General features: G+C 53.8%; 1 protein-coding gene across 1 annotated transcript; it reads right to left on the bottom strand.

Moving 5' to 3' along the window:
• Positions 1-8,555: 8,555 nt before the first annotated feature.
• Positions 8,556-17,050, bottom strand: TRIM11 (tripartite motif containing 11). Its single transcript, XM_045483544.1, has 6 exons — positions 16,509-17,050; positions 13,513-13,608; positions 13,076-13,306; positions 10,686-10,708; positions 10,497-10,597; positions 8,556-9,976 (listed from the first exon to the last, which is right to left on the bottom strand). The coding sequence occupies exons 1-6, from the start codon at positions 16,914-16,916 to the stop codon at positions 9,429-9,431; spliced, it is 1,407 nt and encodes a 468-aa protein (XP_045339500.1). The 5' UTR covers positions 16,917-17,050; the 3' UTR covers positions 8,556-9,428.
• Between the last annotated feature and the right edge of the window lie 53 nt (positions 17,051-17,103).

Here is a 17,103-nt window from a genome sequence, read left to right as displayed (position 1 = left end):
CCTCAGCCGTAGCAATTTCTTACTTGACACATCTCCAAAGGCAAGGGAATTAAAAGCAAAAATGAATTACTGGGACCTTATGAAGATAAAAAGCTTCTGCACAGCAAAGGAAACAACCAACAAAACTAAAAGGCAACCAACGGAATGGGAAAAGATATTTGCAAATGACATATCGGACAAAGGGCTAGTATCCAGAATCTATAAAGAGCTCACCAAACTCCACACCTGAAAAACAAATAATCCAGTGAACAAAAGGGAAGAAAACATGAATAGACATTTCTCTAAAGAAGACATCCAGATGGCCAACCGGCACATGAAAAGAGGCTCAAGGTCGCTCCTCATCAGGGAAATACAAATCAAAACCACACTCAGATATCACCTCACGCCAGTCAGAGTGGCCAAAATGAACAAATCAGGAGACTATAGAGGCTGGAGAGGATGTGGAGAAATGGGAACCCTCTTGCACTGTTGGTGGGAATGCAAATTGGTGCAGCCACTCTGGAAAACAGTGTGGAGGTTCCTCAAAAAATTACAAATAGACCTACCCTATGACCCAGCAATAGCACTGTTAGGAATTTACCCAAGCGATACAGGAGTATTGATGCCTAGGGGCACTTGTACCCCACTGTTTATAGCAGCACTCTCAACAATAGCCAAATTATGGAAAGAGCCTAAATGTCCATCAACTGATGAATGGATAAAGAAATTGTGGTTTATATACACAATGGAGTACTACGTGGCAATGAGAAAGAATAAAATATGGCCCTTTGTAGCAACATGGATGGAACTGGAGAGTGTTATGCTAAGTGAAATAAGCCATACAGAGAAAGACAGATACCATATGTTTTCACTCTTAGGTGGATCCTGAGAAACTTAACAGAAACCCATGGGGGAGGGGAAGGAAAAAAAAAAAAAAAAGGAGGTTAGAGTGGGAGAGAGCCAAAGCATAAGAGACTGTTAAAAACTGAGAACAAACTGAGGGTTGATGGGGGGTGGGAGGGAGGGGAGGGTGGGTGATGGGTATTGAGGAGAGCACCTTTTTGGATGAGCACTGGGTGTTGTATGGAAACCAATTTGACAGTAAACTTCATATATTGAAAACAGAAGAAAAAAAGAAAAAAAAGATAAATAAACATTAAAAAATAAAAATAAAATTACCATATGATTTAGCAATTCCGCTTCTGGGTATGTACCCCAAAGTTTTGAAAACAGGATCTCAGAGGGATATTTGTATAACTATGTTCACTGTAACATATTCACAATAGCCAAGAGGTGGAAAAAACCTTACTGGCAATGGACATGTGAATGGACAAAGCAAATGTGGTCTATACATATAATGGAATATTATTTGACCACTAAAAAGAAGGAAATCCTGACATCTGCTGCAACATGGATTAACTTTGAGGACATTATCCTAAGTGAAATAAGCCAGACAGAAAAAAATTAATCCTGCATGAATCCACTTCTGTGAGGTATCTAAACTACTCAAACTCTTAGACACAAGAACATGAGTGGTAGTTGCCAGCAGCAGAAGGGACAGGGGGAAGAGGGAAATTGTTGTTCAACCATTGGGTATAGAATTCCAACATAATTAATCCTCCTGTATTGTGCACTTAAAATGGTGAAGATGGCAAATTTTGTTAGATGCTTTTAGCCTTATTTTTAAAAGATTAGTAGGCATGATTTCACTCATATGTGGAATTTAAGATATAAAAGAAATAAGCAGAGAGAGAGAGAGAGAGAGACCAAGAAATGGACCCTTTACTCTAGAGAACACATTGATAGTTCTGAGAGTGGAGGTGGGGGGTGGGGTGGGGGAAATAGGTGATGGGGATTAAGGAGTACACCTGTTGTGATGAGCACAGGCTGATGTACAGAAGTGATGAATCATGAGTTCTACACCTGAAACTAATACTACACTATATGTTAACTAACTGGAATGTAAATAAAAACTAAAAAAAGAAATCAGTAGGCATTTCAATACAGAAATAAAAATAATTGTAAGGATGATGACAATGATCCATATAGATGAAAATGATCAAAACAGAGAAATCATATCCAGGAAACAGATGGATACTGTCCTCCACAAAGGAAAAGGAAAGAATGATATTCCCAGATATACAAAAACAGAGAGAATTTGTTGATAGCTGACTTCCCTTGCAAGAAATACCAAAGAACATTGTTCAGACAGAAAGAAATTGACCCCAAAGAAAACTCAAATTGACCTGAAGAAATAAAAAGCACAGTAAAGACAGTTACATGGGAGGATATGAAAGACAATATCAATAAAAATTTTTTTTTAATTTTTTTTCAACATTTTTATTTATTTTTGGGACAGAGAGAGACAGAGCATGAACAGGGGAGGGGCAGAGAGAGAGGGAGACACAGAATCGGAAACAGGCTCCAGGCTCTGAGCCATCAGCCCAGAGCCCGACGCGGGGCTCGAACTCACGGACCGCGAGATCGTGACCTGGCTGAAGTCGGACGCTCAACCGACTGCGCCACCCAGGCGCCCCTAATATTTGTTTTTAACTGATTAAAAAAACAACCACATGCAACAATATTTATAAAATTGTACATCTGGGAGGATAATACGTAAATATCTAACATATATAACAAGAAAAGCACACAGAATGAAGTGAGGAATGGAGCTACACTGAAGAGGCACTGACAACAGTTATGCTAACCCAGAGGAAGAAAAAAAAAAGTACTAAAAATGAGAAACATGTAGGTTAATGTAAAAGTCTCTATGAATATGTTTCTCTCTACTTCTCTTAACTTCTTTAAAATACCTAAGATTAGGGGCTCTGTTGGTTAAGCATCGGACTCTTGATCTTGACTCAGGTCATGATCTCATGGTTTTGAGTTCAAGCCCTTCATTGGGCTCTGTGCTGACAGTGCAAGGCCTGCTTGGGATCCTCTCTCTCCCTCTCTGCCCCTCCCTTGCTCTATCTCTAAACAAAATAAATAAACTTTAAAAAATAAAATGAAATAAAATACCTAAGATTATATAAAGCAATAATGAAAACATTGTATCATTGGGTTAAAACATATAGACATCATCTATCTGTCATCTATCAACCTACCTATTTATATTTATCTACACACATACACACACAGAAGGGGAGAGTAAATAGAGTTACAATGAATAAAATCTTCTGTTTTTTACTGGGATTAAGTAAGTATTGATCTGATGTAAATTGTGATAAATTAAGATGCATATTTCCATGTCACAAGCAATCAGTAAGAACCACCAATAGAAATAAAAATGACCACTGGAAAACACTTCTTTAATATAAAAGAAATTGGTAAAGGAGCACAGGGTAACACAGAAAACATGAGACAGAGAATAAATGGCAAATTGATAGACCTGCATAAAGCAATTTGAAATAATTTGAAGTGAAAGTTCATGAAATACTCCAGTTAAGAGGCAGAGATTGTCCCTGATCAAAAAAGCAAAATAGATAAACAAACAAATAGAAGTGGTGTTTATAAGAGACACCCTTTAAGACACAAATAGATTGAAATCAAAAAGGCTGAACTTGCAAACTGTCTTATGGTTAATAAAAGCTAAAGTGGTTATAATAAAATAATCAAAAATAATCTATAAAACAAAAAAAAGGTTACTACAAAGATATGACAATTATAAACATGTATGCACCTGACAAAAGAGTCTGAAAAATCATAAAGCAAAAAGTGCCAGAATTAAAGGGAGAAACAGACACTTGAACAATAACAGCTGGAAATTTCAATAGCTTCCTCTCAGTAATGGACAGGATAAATAGAAAACAAACAGCAAGAATATGGAATTACCAAACACCATCAAGCAACCTGGCAAATCTGACATCCATAAGTATGCTGTGTTTTCTCAGATTCTAGATTTGTCTATTTGGCCTCATAGTGCCACTTGTATTAAATATATATCTATACATAAAGTTTATTTATTTTGAGAGAGAGAGAGAGCAAACAGGGGAGGGGCAGAGAGAGGGAGACACAGAATCTGAAGCAGGCTCCAGGCTCTGAGCTGTCAGCACAGAGCCTGATGCAGGGCTCAAACCCACCAACTGTGAGATCATGGCCTGAGCCAAAGCCAGATGCTTAACAGACTGAGCCACCTAGGTGCCCCATATATTTTCTTATTTTCTGTATTTTTCATGCTCTGGTGTTTATGTCCTCTCTGACGGGGGTGAGGGGGAAAGACCACCTCTTCCCAGGCTGAAAAATTCTTAGAGATAGAAAATGCTCTTCTTTTGTAAGCAAGGTATCCAGAGCAGATCCCACACCACCAGCCAACTTGGATTCTCAGCCACCAAGCCAATATTCTCCCTGCCCTGAGTCAATGCAGGACCAGGTATGGGACAGCTAGCCCCTCTGCCCCACAGCCCACTAGAATTATTTAAACCAGCCAAGCTAAGCTGTTTACCCCATCCTGCCTTCTCTTTCCTGTGGAAACCAGGGGAGCAAACCTGGGTCTCTCCCTTCACTACTTTTTTCTGCCTCCTACCAAAACTGCTGTTTCCCTGAAGTGGCCCTGGGTGGCTTGGCATGCCCCTTTCTCTTGAGACATATCAGTAATGGATTCTTTCCAGTGCTCAGCAGGTCACCCCATAAATTAAACTGTGTGCGCACAATATAACACTGACTGGCAGCAGAATGAGCAGGACAACACAGGTGTGCCTGGAACATTTTCCAGGGGACGCCCTGCCCCAGACTGTTCACAGCTAATGGCATGCAAAATCTATCAGAAGTCAGCCATGCAAGGAAACTTGGGAATGCCACACGCATTTGCAAACTAGACAATATATTTGCGAATAATCCATGTGTCAAGAAAGAAATCATGAACATAATTAGAAAGCGTTTTGGGCCAGATGGGAATGGAAACAGTAGTTATAGGGCACAGCTAAAGTGGGGCATGAAGGGAAATTTATAGCTGCAAATGCCAGCGTCAGAACAGACGCTGAAATCAATTTTAAGAAGCAGATAGAGAGGAGCAGGGACGCCTGGGTGGCTCAGTGGGTTAAGTGTCCGACTTCGGCTCATGTCATGACCTCAGGGTTTGTGGGTTCAAGCCCCACGTCGGACTCTGTGCTGATGGCTCAGAGCGTGGAGCCCGCTTCGGATTCTGTCTCCCTCTCTCTGCCTCTCCCCTGCTCACGCTCTGTCTCTCTCTCTCTCTCCAAAAATAAACATTGAAAAGAAAAAGGAAGAAAGAAAAAAAAAAGAAAGAAAAAGAAAGAAATGTAAAATCTGAACAGACCTGCCACAGCAAAGAAACTGAGATGGTAGCAAAAGAACAGAGACTCCCCAGAATCCCCGGAATCGGATGAGGTCACAGCACAGTCCTGTGCCAGCTAGTTCTCAGAAAACAGTGGCGGGGGAACGGAGACCCCGGTCCCCAGGTATGAATGCAAGCCCCCTGGCACAATACGAGCTCACGGAGTCCAAGAAGAGGAACACGAGCCAGTGGGATTTACCCAGGAAGGCAAGATGGGTGGATTTAGTAAAAATCCCTCCAGTGTGCGCTTGGGACAGCTGCATTCTTTGGCGTGAAAATTAGACCTCGGGCCTGGGGTAATCAGGAGGGGAGGGGTCAGTGCAGGGGTCCAAGCAGAGGGGCCAGGCGGGCGCGCTCACTCAGGGGACGTGGGGGACTGGGGCGTGGGGAGCAGGGAGGCTGTGGGGTACGTGGGAGGCATGGAGGGCGGGGGATGCGCGGGCTGCGAGGCGGGGTCTGGAGCCACAGAGCACACGGGGATCTCAGAGGACCGCGGGGGCGGGGTTAGGACACAGGGATCTGGGCGAGGGGAGGAAATTGTAGAGCCTGTCAGGTTCCGGGGACGTGCCCAGTCTGTGGGGGTGCTGGGCGGGGCTGTCGAGTGCAGCGCAGGTGGGACCGAGCTGTCCTCCACGGGTCCTTCAGGGTCTCCGCGCCCGCGCGCAGCAGGTGCGGAGACTCGCGGCAGCCCCCGAACGCACCGCGGGTCGTGTGGACTCCAGGGCGCGTAGACGCAGCAGGTGAGGCCCAGGCCAGGGACGCTGGGGGTGGGGGGCTCCACCCCGGGAGGGATTCCAGCGCGCGGGGGAGGTGGGACGCGGTGCGCACGGATGGTTGCGCAACTCTGCCCAAGTTTACGGAAATCACCCAGTTAGTTGTACGTTTGCAGCAGGTGAAGTTGGGGTACAATGAGTCCTCAGCAAAGCTTTTGGAATGCAGGCAGCGCTCCAGGAGATTGTGCGGGTGTGAGGGAGGATGGTGCTGACCTCACTACTGGCCGCTGCACTAGATGCAGGAATGTGTCCCGCAGGTGCAGGGAACAAGACGCTTGTCTGTTAAGACAGTCTTGTGGAGGCTTTCCTGACCAGAAGAGGTGCAGGAGGGGAAGGGCTTGCAGGGAATGACCAGCAGCCAGCACCAGCAGGGATGGTTTTAGTTCTTAATGTTCTTTTTACCTCCACGGAGCCATGCCCTGAGATTAGACCAGGCGCTCCCTTCCTGAATATTTTCTTCATTCCACGAATTACAACCCACAATGCCTGTTTCTCTTCTTTACCTGCTTTCTCTGCTGTCTCCCCGTTGGACGGCTGAGCCACCAGGGAGCAAGGCGTCTGGGAACTTTAGGAAGTGGTAGGCTCTGTGCTGGGTTATTGTGGAAGCCTCTGGATTGGCTGAGCACACGGGGTGCGCATCCTGGTTCTCTGCTTCCAGCCTTGAGTTATCCGCCTCCAGAGCACTCATCACTCTGAGGGGATGAGGGGGCTGAGAAAACCAGAGGAGGGGCTCACACCCGCTGCTGCCAGTGTAGGACATCATGCACTGGTCATCACCCGCCCCCCCCCCCCCCCCCCCCCCCCCCCCCCCCCCCGCACAAGGGCATCAGCCCCACAGGCAGGAGCTGGCATGTTGCTGTGGTCTGTCCACCATCTAGAACAGTGGATGGCGCCCTCAGGCCGCTGGAGTCAAGCAGGGAGACCAGGTGGAAAAGTGAGTGTGTGAATTTAGGGTGTGTGCTTGTGAATGGGCATCACTGAAGCTTGCTCTCATTTCGCCTGGTGAAGGGTACCAGAATACGCCACCTGAAAATATCCCACTTTGGCATTAGGATTATTTTGAGATGGAGGCAGATGAGAAGAGCTCTGTACCCTTCCTTTATGTCCCTAAAAGCGGGACTCAAATGTAGGTGTCCATCTGTCCTCCATGCCAGGAAGGACTACCAGTCACAGGAGAGAGCTCTAGACAGTCAGCCTGAATGTGGCAAGGCGGGAGGGCGATCCACATGATCCCACTAACTAGCCTTTTCGGTTTACCTTCCCGTGGCACCTTGAAGCTTGATGCCACTTCCTGTGTCCTGTGACGTCTGCACGAAGTCATACTTTCAAACTTTTTTTTTTAAATGTTTATTATTTTTTAGAGGTAGAGAGACTCAAGAGTGTGAGCAGGGGAGGGACAGAGAGAGAGGGAGACACAGAATCTGAAGCAGGGTCCAGGCTCTGAGCTGTCAGCACAGAACCCGATGCGGGGCTCGGACTCATGGATCGAGAGATCATGACCTGAGGTGAATTGGGACGCTTAATCGACTGAGCCACCAGCCGCCCCTAAACTACCTTTCTAAGCTGCTGGTCTGAGTTACTCATTTTCCATAGGTATCTCCTATCAGTCTCTGTATCGAAAACACAGTGAAGCCGTCAGAGGGGCAGAGGAAAAATGAGGTCTCCACCCTTACACCAGCACCCAGTGCCCTCCTAAAGCCGTGGCCAGAGCATCTGTCCTGGTGTCCTGGGTGTGGCTTGGTGCTTGTCCACTCTCCTGCCCTTGAGGCTGTCCTGCTGCCGGCTGCATTCCCGATGGCCACTGTGCCAAGTCCCAAACCGTAGGGCCAATCTTGCTGCAGGTGGGAGCACCCAGTATTCCCTGATCCTCAAGCAGGAGTGACGCAGCAGGAAGTCACTTGGGAAGAGGTAGGAAACACTGCCAGACCCCCGCTATACTGAGAAAATACTCACCCATTGGTATGTAACGTGAGGGAGCTGTCCAGGATGTTCAAAGTGGTATAAATTTATAACAATAGCCAAGGAGCACCTGGGGGGGCTTAGGCCGCTAAGCACACGACTCTTGATGGTGGCTCAGGTCATGATCTCGTGGTTTGTGGGATTGAGCCCATATAAGGCTCTGTGCTCACAGCGTGGGCCTCCTTGGGATTCTCTCGCTCTGCCCTTCCCCCACTTGTGCACGCACACTCTCTCTCAAAATAAACATAAAAAGAAAAGTAACAATAGCAAGAAGTCAAAAAATGGGAGAATGCATAACCAAATAAATGGAGCACTTAGCTACTGTGCACTTTCTGGGTATCTGGAAAAACAAAACAAAACAAGAAAAATGTTCCTGAGGCAGGTGCATGAGATGAACGCACAGAAGAACGCGGCTGGGAGTCTGCTGTGCCCATGGGGGTGAGTTGTGCCCCTGACTTTGCCCTTGGGGGTCCTGCCTATGTGTCATCCTCCCGGGGCCATCCCCCTCACTGGCGCATTTCCTCACCTCCACAACTGCAGACAGCAGATTACAGACAACAGTTAATTTATTTGCTGTGACATCGGTCCTTACAATAAATAAAATCTAGGGTACAAAGAATTTGCAGCACACCTTTAAGCAGGGTGACCAAGAGTCTGAACAAAGCAAAGACAAATCCCAGACTGTTAGCAGGAAAGGGGGGGGCTCTCTGAGCCTAGCCTTCCCCAGGCAGGGCAGGGATGCCTATGGACCGGGTACACAGAGTTCTGGGATCAGCGAGAGGGTGACTGTCTAGCTGGTGGTTCTCAGCCCAGGGGAGACCGTGGGCTCCTGTGCCTGCTCACCTCGGGGGCCCTAACCTCTGCTGCACCTGACCGGGAGCCAGGGAAGGGCATTTTCCGGAAGACCCAAGTGGTCTGCATTTGGGGGAGGGGCGTGGTCACTCGGCCCCCTAACCTGCGCTCCCAGCTTCCTCTGGCCACCTCCGCATACCACCCGGTACCTGGCTGTTCTGAAGCCCATTCTGCCCTGCCTTGTAGTGGATGGGACCTGGACACAGGGTGGCAGGCTTGGAGTGGCCTCCTGCCAGCAGCTCCAGGGCCGTCGGGGGCTCAGGCTTCAGCCGGAGAATGTCCCACAGGCCGTGGTGCCTCTCCCCAGACCTCTGTAGGGCTCTGAAACCAGAGCTGATGACTGGGGATGTCTCAGTGCCCTGTGGCCCTCAGGAAAGAACGCAGCTGGCCCCGCACATGCCAGCGCACGCTTGCAGGAGCGAGCGCACTTCAGTTCCGCTGTGCGCACATCTGTGCACGGCACCGTGTGCATCTCCCTGGCTCAGAGGACAGCACTACCCACCCAGGGTCCTGTGTAGCCAGAAGTCCCCGATCCCGGAGCCAGGGTGAGGAGCCACGAGGCTCCCCCGTCACTGGGGAGCCAGCGCGTCCCCGGGCCCACCTTTCAGCCTGCAGATGGTCATGGGCGTGGGGCTGCTGGACAGAGGTGAGAAAAGGGCTCGCAGGGTCCCCGAGAAGGGGGTCTCAGGGAAGGCATACAAGAGGGAGCCATCAGTGGCGCTGTAGAAGGACAGGTGCCCGGCCTCGTAGTCCAGAAAGATGCCCACGCGCCGCGGCGGGTTGCGCAGTGGGGCGAAGGCGCGCTCAGATGAGTTGTAGTAGCTGCCCAGGAACACCAGGATCCAGAAGCCATTGCCGGCAAACAGCTCGCCCTTCTCCTTGCGGTTGGCTGTCTCCCTACAGACGCCCAGCGCCCAGCTGGCCCGCTCCCCCACCTCCACCTCCCAGTAATGACGACCTGACGTGAGGGCCTCCCGGCCCAGCACGCAAGGCCCGGGGTCGAAGCGCTCAGGACTGTCGGGCAGCGCCTGCCGCAGGTCCCCCCGCCGCACGCTCCTCCTGTCCTCTGACAGGACCAGCTCGGGGTTGGCGGTGTCAGGATCCAGGGTCACATCCCCTGCAGATGGAGTGGAGGTCACTGGGGGAGCAAGTGGGCAGCCCTGCCTGTGCGCCCCTATGGACTTCTGTGGGGGCTGGCTGTGCACTGGCCACGCCCCATGTTGCCTCTCTCCCTGAAAGCTATCACCTAACCACCTGCCATTGCAATTCGGAATGTTCCAGAAGGAGGTCCAGGCTCCCTCGCGATGCACCCTCCTTCAGAGGACCTGTGAAACCCCAAGGGTTTCCTGCAGCCACTCCTCCAGTTCCTGGGGCAAGGGAGGAGTGTCCAGCCTACTCGCATCCTGGACTCCCCACAGCTGGGGTCCGTGCGGGTGGACCTGTCCACCCCGGCGGTGGTCTGACCTCTGCTCTTCCTACACGCCCAGGCCAGCAGCCAGACCGGCCCTCCCTTAGCTGCTGTCTGGTGCCTGAACCTTCCAGGTCTCTGTGAACTGGTCCGCCACAGGAACAGACCCACCCTGCATGCCTGCAGGAGCTCAGGACCAGTGCGTCCTCTGGGCCACAAGGGTACCCACCTCGGAACTTCCGCAAGGCCTCCACCAGCCCCGGGACCCTGCACACCGTCCTCATCTCCATGGGCACCACCTCAGGCGGCTGCAGCTTCACGTCCTGGACCCTGGAGGGGGCAGAGCATGCGTCATCCCCCATGGCAGCCCTGCCCTGCACCCTGCCCACCTTCCCCGGGGAGAGGCCGGGGCTCCTACCTGCGCAAGGTGTCCCTGATGTCCTGTGGGAGAGACACACGCCAGTCAGCGCCTGTCCCCTGACCCTGGGCCCCCCCACGCCCCGGCCACCAGTGTCCCCCAAGACCCAGCTCTGCCCCCCCGTCTCACACTCACTCACACACTCATACACCAGTGATCAGGAACCAGCGGTGGGCTGTCCCAAGTGCAACTTGGACATGGGGACCCTGGAAAGACCCTGGGCTCAGCCACCGTGCAGACCTGGCCTCACACCCCCCATGTGCTTAGAGGATGCAGGGCACTGGCTACTTGCTTGCCCACCCAGAGCCCCCAGCACCCCTGGGTGGCGGGACACGTGGGCGGAGTCCTGGCCTCCAGGGCTCAAGGGTACCTGGCTGTCTGCTGCCTGCCCTCCCACAGGTCCCAGACTCACACCCACCTTCCAGGTGAGGCCTCTCCACTTGGACATTCCTCTCTCCCATAATGACACACACAAGCATTGTACTCAGCATGAGGGATTGACTGTGTCCCTCGAATCCAAATGTTGGAGGCCTAACCCCCAGGGCCTCAGAACGGGGCTGGATTTGGAGATGGGGACTTTACAGAGGTGGTTTGAGTAAAAGGAGGTCACTAGGGTGGACCCTGATCCCACATGACTGGGGTCTTTATCAGAAGAGGGGACTGGGGCACAGACAAGGGACAACCATGTGAAGATACAGGGAGGAGACAAGGAACCTGGTGTGGGTAGCATGCAAAGCAGAAACAGCCTGTCCTTGGTAGTTTTGCTGGGTGGGCAGCCCACCCAGGGGGCACTGGGGAATGACGGGGGCAGTTCTGGTTGTCACAAGGCCTGAGGCGAGAGCAAGGCCCTACCTACCCTGAGGGTCATGTGGAGGGCCCTGAGCTCCAGGAAAGGGGCTGGCCTCCATGCAGACCACATGGCCCCTTGGAGACACATATATCCCTTTAGGAAAAGGCTCTGAGCGGACCGAGGATGGCTACAGGGTGAGCCTGGCGGGGGAAGCTGGGACCCCCAGACTCTGTCACACAGCTGGGACTCATAGGTGTGGGTTCCTGGAAGTCACCCAAACCCTCACTTCCTCTGTCCATGAGGGTGCACATCCCCACCCACCCAGGTGCCAGAACCCATGCAGCAGTCCTCCGCCTAACACTGAGGTCCGAGGGTGCAGGTGCACCTGACCTCGCTCCCTCACACCAGTACACAGGGTACTGCTGGGGTCTGCTCTCCTGCCCCTCCAAACGGCAGACCCCACCCCACCCCTAGCACAGGCAAGGGGGGCTCTGGGGCTGGGGGGTGATAGGAGAAGGGACAGGGGTCCTCCCTCTAGCTAGCCAGCCAGCCAGCTAAAGATCCAGGCCAGGAGATGTGAGCAGGTTGGGGGAGGCAGTGGAGGGCAGGTGGGGGAACAGGCAGGGGGCACTGGGGGGCAGGTGGCCACTTTCAGGAGTGCAGCAGGCCAGTCAAGACCACCCACCCACCCACAGCCTCCAGTGAACCCAGTGCCCGCGCCACTGGAGCCTCCAGTGAACCCACTGGGACATCTCACATTGTCCCAAATCACGTTTCATACAGACCTGGGGTTATCATCTCACGTCTGGGACTGACCCCTCCTCTTTCCAGAACTTGGGGTGTCCCTGCCTTCTCCACCCTGGTTCACTTCACCTGACCTCCTTGGCTGGCGGCTCAGACTCTGCCTCACTGACCACAGCCTATTTCTGCCTGAAACCCCGCGAGATACTTGGTCTTGGGTTCTTCCTCTTTCCCAGGCTTGAAACTGCCTGGTGTCTCAGCAGGGCGGAAGGACCAAGTTCAGACCCCAGGAGGGCAGCCAGGAGCCTCTGCCTGGTCAGTGAGACGCAGGAGGGTCACCACCCGTGGGAGACGCCCAGGGCTACACACACAGCGTCCTCACTCCCACCCTCTGCCAAGAGCCAGGCAGAGTCTCAGGGCCCCACAGGGCTGGCGCAGGAATCCTACAGGACTCCTGCCGGCCCTTCGCAGTACAGGGGACCAGAACCTCTGGAGCTAGCCTGGTGACCCATAGACCCCAGATGCCACCTGTCACACGGTCCAATAGGGCTACAGGACAGGCAATGGAGCAGTTCCAGATCTGCACCCACTCCGCAGGACCCGCAGCCACATGTGGATCGCCCGTCCCAGCTACCCCCCCGACCCCCCCCACCCCGCCCTCACCTCTCACAGGTGGGTGACACCTGGGTGAGCTGAGCGCGCAGACTGCCCCATCCGGCTGTGGCTTTCTCTGCTTTCCTCCCTCTGCCCCGTGAGCCCATCCCTGCCCAGAGCCCCCCCGCAGGCACCCCCAGGGCACAGCGCTGCCCATCCCTTCTCAGAGCCAGCACGCGCACACCTGGGGCGCAGCGTGCCTCACCTGCAGCAGCCCCAGCGCAGGCAGCTGGCAGCGCCCCTCCAGCTCTGCGATGAGCTCGGCCAGCTGCGCGCTCTGCTGACCCAGGCGGGCAGCGCTCTCCCGCAGCGGGGGCAGGACCTCCAGCTCCTCCTCCTCCAGCCTCTGCAGCAGCCGCTGCTCCTCCTCTGCCAGCAGCCGGCGCAGCCTCTCAAACTCTGCCAGCACGTTCTGCCGCTGGCTCTCCACCATCTTCTGCAGGGTGAACAGGGCAGCTGAGGGCCCAGGGACCTCATCCATCCCCCACCTGGGGCCCCCACGTCCTGTCCAGTCCCCAGCCTCACCCTCCTGGGCGGGTTACACGCAGGGAGCCTTCCTCATACACAGCACGAGGCAGGCGCCCGCTTGCCTGCCGCCCCCACCCCCCGACCTTGGGCACCTCGGGGCACCGCACCACCTGCCTGCCACAAGGCACAGGTCTCCTCGGCCTGGGCCTGGAACAGCAGCGCGTCCTCCATTTGCTTCCGCAGATGCTCTAGGGACTTCTCCAGCTTACCCTACGGGAAGGTAAGGCCAGTGTGACCCTGGCTGGGTGGGCCCCATCCCCGCTCCAGTCAACCCGGCCAGGCAGGACACATGGGACAGCCTCAAATTAACCTACGAGTCCCCTCCCCCCCAGCACCGAGGCCCCTTGCCCTCCCCTGACTCAGTCCCCTTTCCTTCTCCAGGCCTGCTCTGGGCTCCCCGCAGGCCCCACACCTCTCCACCTGACTGCGCTCTCCCTCCAACTTCTAGATGGACTGAGGCCCGGAGAGGTGGCGCTTTGAGGGACCCAGCACCCCAGGGTGTGCAAATGCCAGGAACAGCCCTTTGGGGGCAGGTAAAGATGGTGTGCTGCGCACCCCTAGCACGAAGGGTAGCTACCTGCTAGTACAGGGAAGGAGGTCAGAAGGTGCCAGCCCAGAGGGAGCCACTTTGGCACAAGGACTCTCTGGAGATGTAGGAAGAGCCCTCTGCCCTCCTCCTTTCTGCCTCAAGGCAGAGCAGAAATTTCGCACAAGGGTGCCCTCCCTGTCTGTACCCAGAAGGGAACGGCACTCATCACAATGTCTGTCAGACAGGACTGTGCCTGAAGGGACTTTATGACTCAGATAACCCTGACCTATCACTTGTTCCCCCCATATATTCCCTAGTTCCTTTCCCACAACTTACTGACCCTACAAGCCCTAATTCCCTTTCTTTTGCCTAGCCACTTCTCCCCAGTTTATCATCACCCTTTGTTAAAATAGAACATAATCCCATATCTAAAAGGGTTTTTCATTTTGCCTCTGTGAAGCTCTTGTGCCATAGAACATTTAAAAGACTTGGGGCGCCTGGGTGGTGCAGTCGGTTAAGCGTCCGACTTCAGCCAGGTCACGATCTCGCGGTCCGTGAGTTCGAGCCCCGCGTCGGGCTCTGGGCTGATGGCTCAGAGCCTGGAGCCTGTTTCCGATTCTGTGTCTCCCTCTCTCTCTGCCCCTCCCCCGTTCATGCTCTGTCTCTCTCTGTCCCAAAAATAAATAAACGTTGAAAAAAAAAAAATAAATAAAAGACTGATAAAATTATGGGGCCCCTGGGTGGCTCAGTCGGTTAAGCGTCACACTTCAGCTCAGGTCATGATCTCAAGGTTCACAAGTTTGAGCCCTGCATTGGGCTCCATGCTGACAGCTCAGAGCCTGGAGCCTGCTTGGGAATCTGTGTCTCCCTCTCTCTCTGCCCCTCCCCTGCTCACCCTCTGTCTCTTTCTCAAAAATAAATAAAACATTAAAAAAAATTAAAAAAAAATTTTTTTAATGTTTATTTTATTTTTGAGACAGAGAGAGACAGAGCACGAGCAGGGGAGAGTCAGAGAGAGAGGGAGACACAGAATCCGAAGCAGGCTCCAGGCTCTGAGCAGTCAGCACAGAGCCCGACGTGGGGCTTGAACTCACCAACTGTGAGATCATGACCTGAGCTGAAGTTGGACGCTTAACCGACTGAGCCACCCAGGCACCCCTAAAAAAAATTTTTCTTTAAAGACTAATAAAATTATGTTTTTTTTCACTTGTTACTCTGCCTTTGTTAGCTTAATTTGCAAGCCTCAGTCACTGAACCTAACAAGTTGAACATAAAGCTTTGCCCTCCCCTACGATAGGAAGGGGTTTAAGTGCTGCCCCAAGAGGCGTTATCAGGCCAACCGAGAGGGGCCTCTGGAGAGCGGCATGGTCACTTTCTGCTCAGTGACAGGAGAGCACATTTGCTGGACCGACAAAAGGGGTGGGGCATCCGCGTGTAGTGCCTCAAAGTGGAAGGCAAGACTTCAGGGGTCTCCGTCAGGACAAGCCCACAGATGCAGATCAGGATCCAAGTTTGTCCTGTTGGTTCTAGAACAGTGACAAACTGGCCAAGTACTGGTTCACGTGGCTACGCCACGTCCTTGGAGCAAGCCAGCAGATGCCCTGGGCCATGAAGCACAACACACACCAATCCAAACGTTGGCAAGGTGTCAGCCGTGTAGTCAATACCTGGGGCTCCAGGAGCAAACACTCCTGAGGCCCAGTGAGGACCGCACATGGGTGTCTGCCCCGAGCTCTCAGCAGTCGGGCGAGGGCTGGCCTGGATTTTGAGGAAATGCGTTTCCAGAACAAAGCGGGTGGATCTTGCCATGTCAGGTGGCACAAGTGGCTCCAAGCATCCCACTCGGAAAGCCTGACGGGCTGCGGGGACCCTGGCACCTGCCTCCCAGGGCAATGGCTGTGTCCCCACCCATCCCAACCCAGTGATTCCTCAAATCTCGTCTCCACCCCACAGCCTTGCCTCGCCCATGGCCCTCTGAGGGCTGAGCCCACTTCTGTCTACGCAGAGAACCTAAGGTTCTCTTCCTGCTTTCTCCTTCTCTGGGCTCCATTCCTGATTTTCAGGCCGGTGTCCCACTGGTGAATGGTGTCCTAGCCAGTAGATCTGGGACAGGCTTCACACACACCCTGTGCCTCATCCTTAGACCCTGGCCAGGAAGGTGCCAGCCTAAACCGGCTGTACAGGTACCCTGTGTCCCCTACTCGCTGGCCAGAGGGTGCTGGTGTAGGCTTGCTGCACTCAGACCCTGTTTCCCCTAAACCCCAGCCAGGATGGTACCGGTCTGGGACTGGCTGCACACACACCCCCCCAAGAGGGTACCAGTCTCCATTGTTGCACGCGCACCCCTACAACCCGGCCAGGGTGCACCCCCAGCCAGGAGGATGCTGGTGTGGGCTTGCTGCACTCACATCCCGTGCTCCTTAGAACCCGGGCCAGGGTAACCCCGACAACCAGAGGGTGCTGTGTGAAGCCGGCTGCGTGCACTCCCTGTACCCGAGCCAGGAGCACACCACCCCCGGGATCCCGCCCGGGCCGAGCCCCCACCCCCGGGCCCCGACTCCAGCCGGGCCCCGCCGCGCACCTTAAGGTCGTCGGCCGCGTCCTGCAGCGGGCGCACGCGGTGCGTCCAGTGCTCCCCCGAGCGCTCGCAGGCGGCGCACAGCAGGCGCAGCTCGTCGCCGCAGAAGGCAGCCAGAGGCTCGCGGTGCGCGGCGCACACGCCCTGCGGGACGGGCGACGGCGGGTGCAGGCGCCGCGCCATCTCGGCCATCTTGGCGAGCGGGCGGTTGGGCCGCAGGTTCCTCTGCGGGGACAGCTCGCGGCACTCGGGGCAGGCGTACGGGCCTTCGGGCTGGCCCCAGCAGCGCCGGATGCACTCGCGGCAGAAGTTGTGGCCACAGTCGGTCATCACGGGGTCGGTGAAGTAGTCAAGGCAGATGGCGCAGGTGGCCTCCTCCTGGAGGTTGGTGGACAGGTCGGGGGCGGCCATGGCGCCGGTCGGGCGGAGATGGGCGGCGCTCTCCGCCGGCTCGGGCGGTGTGGCCTCCGTCACCGAGACTCCGGGTAGCACTCGGAGACGCGCGGACTCCAGGGACGCGCGGAGGAAGAGGCGCCGCGGCGGAAGCAGGAAGCAGCTGGTTTTTTTTTTTTTTTTTTTTTTTTTATTTGGAACAACC

Source organism: Leopardus geoffroyi, chromosome A1, assembly GCF_018350155.1.
Source record: "Leopardus geoffroyi isolate Oge1 chromosome A1, O.geoffroyi_Oge1_pat1.0, whole genome shotgun sequence".
NCBI lineage: Eukaryota > Metazoa > Chordata > Mammalia > Carnivora > Felidae > Leopardus > Leopardus geoffroyi.
This window is presented reverse-complemented; position numbering and strand designations above follow the sequence as displayed.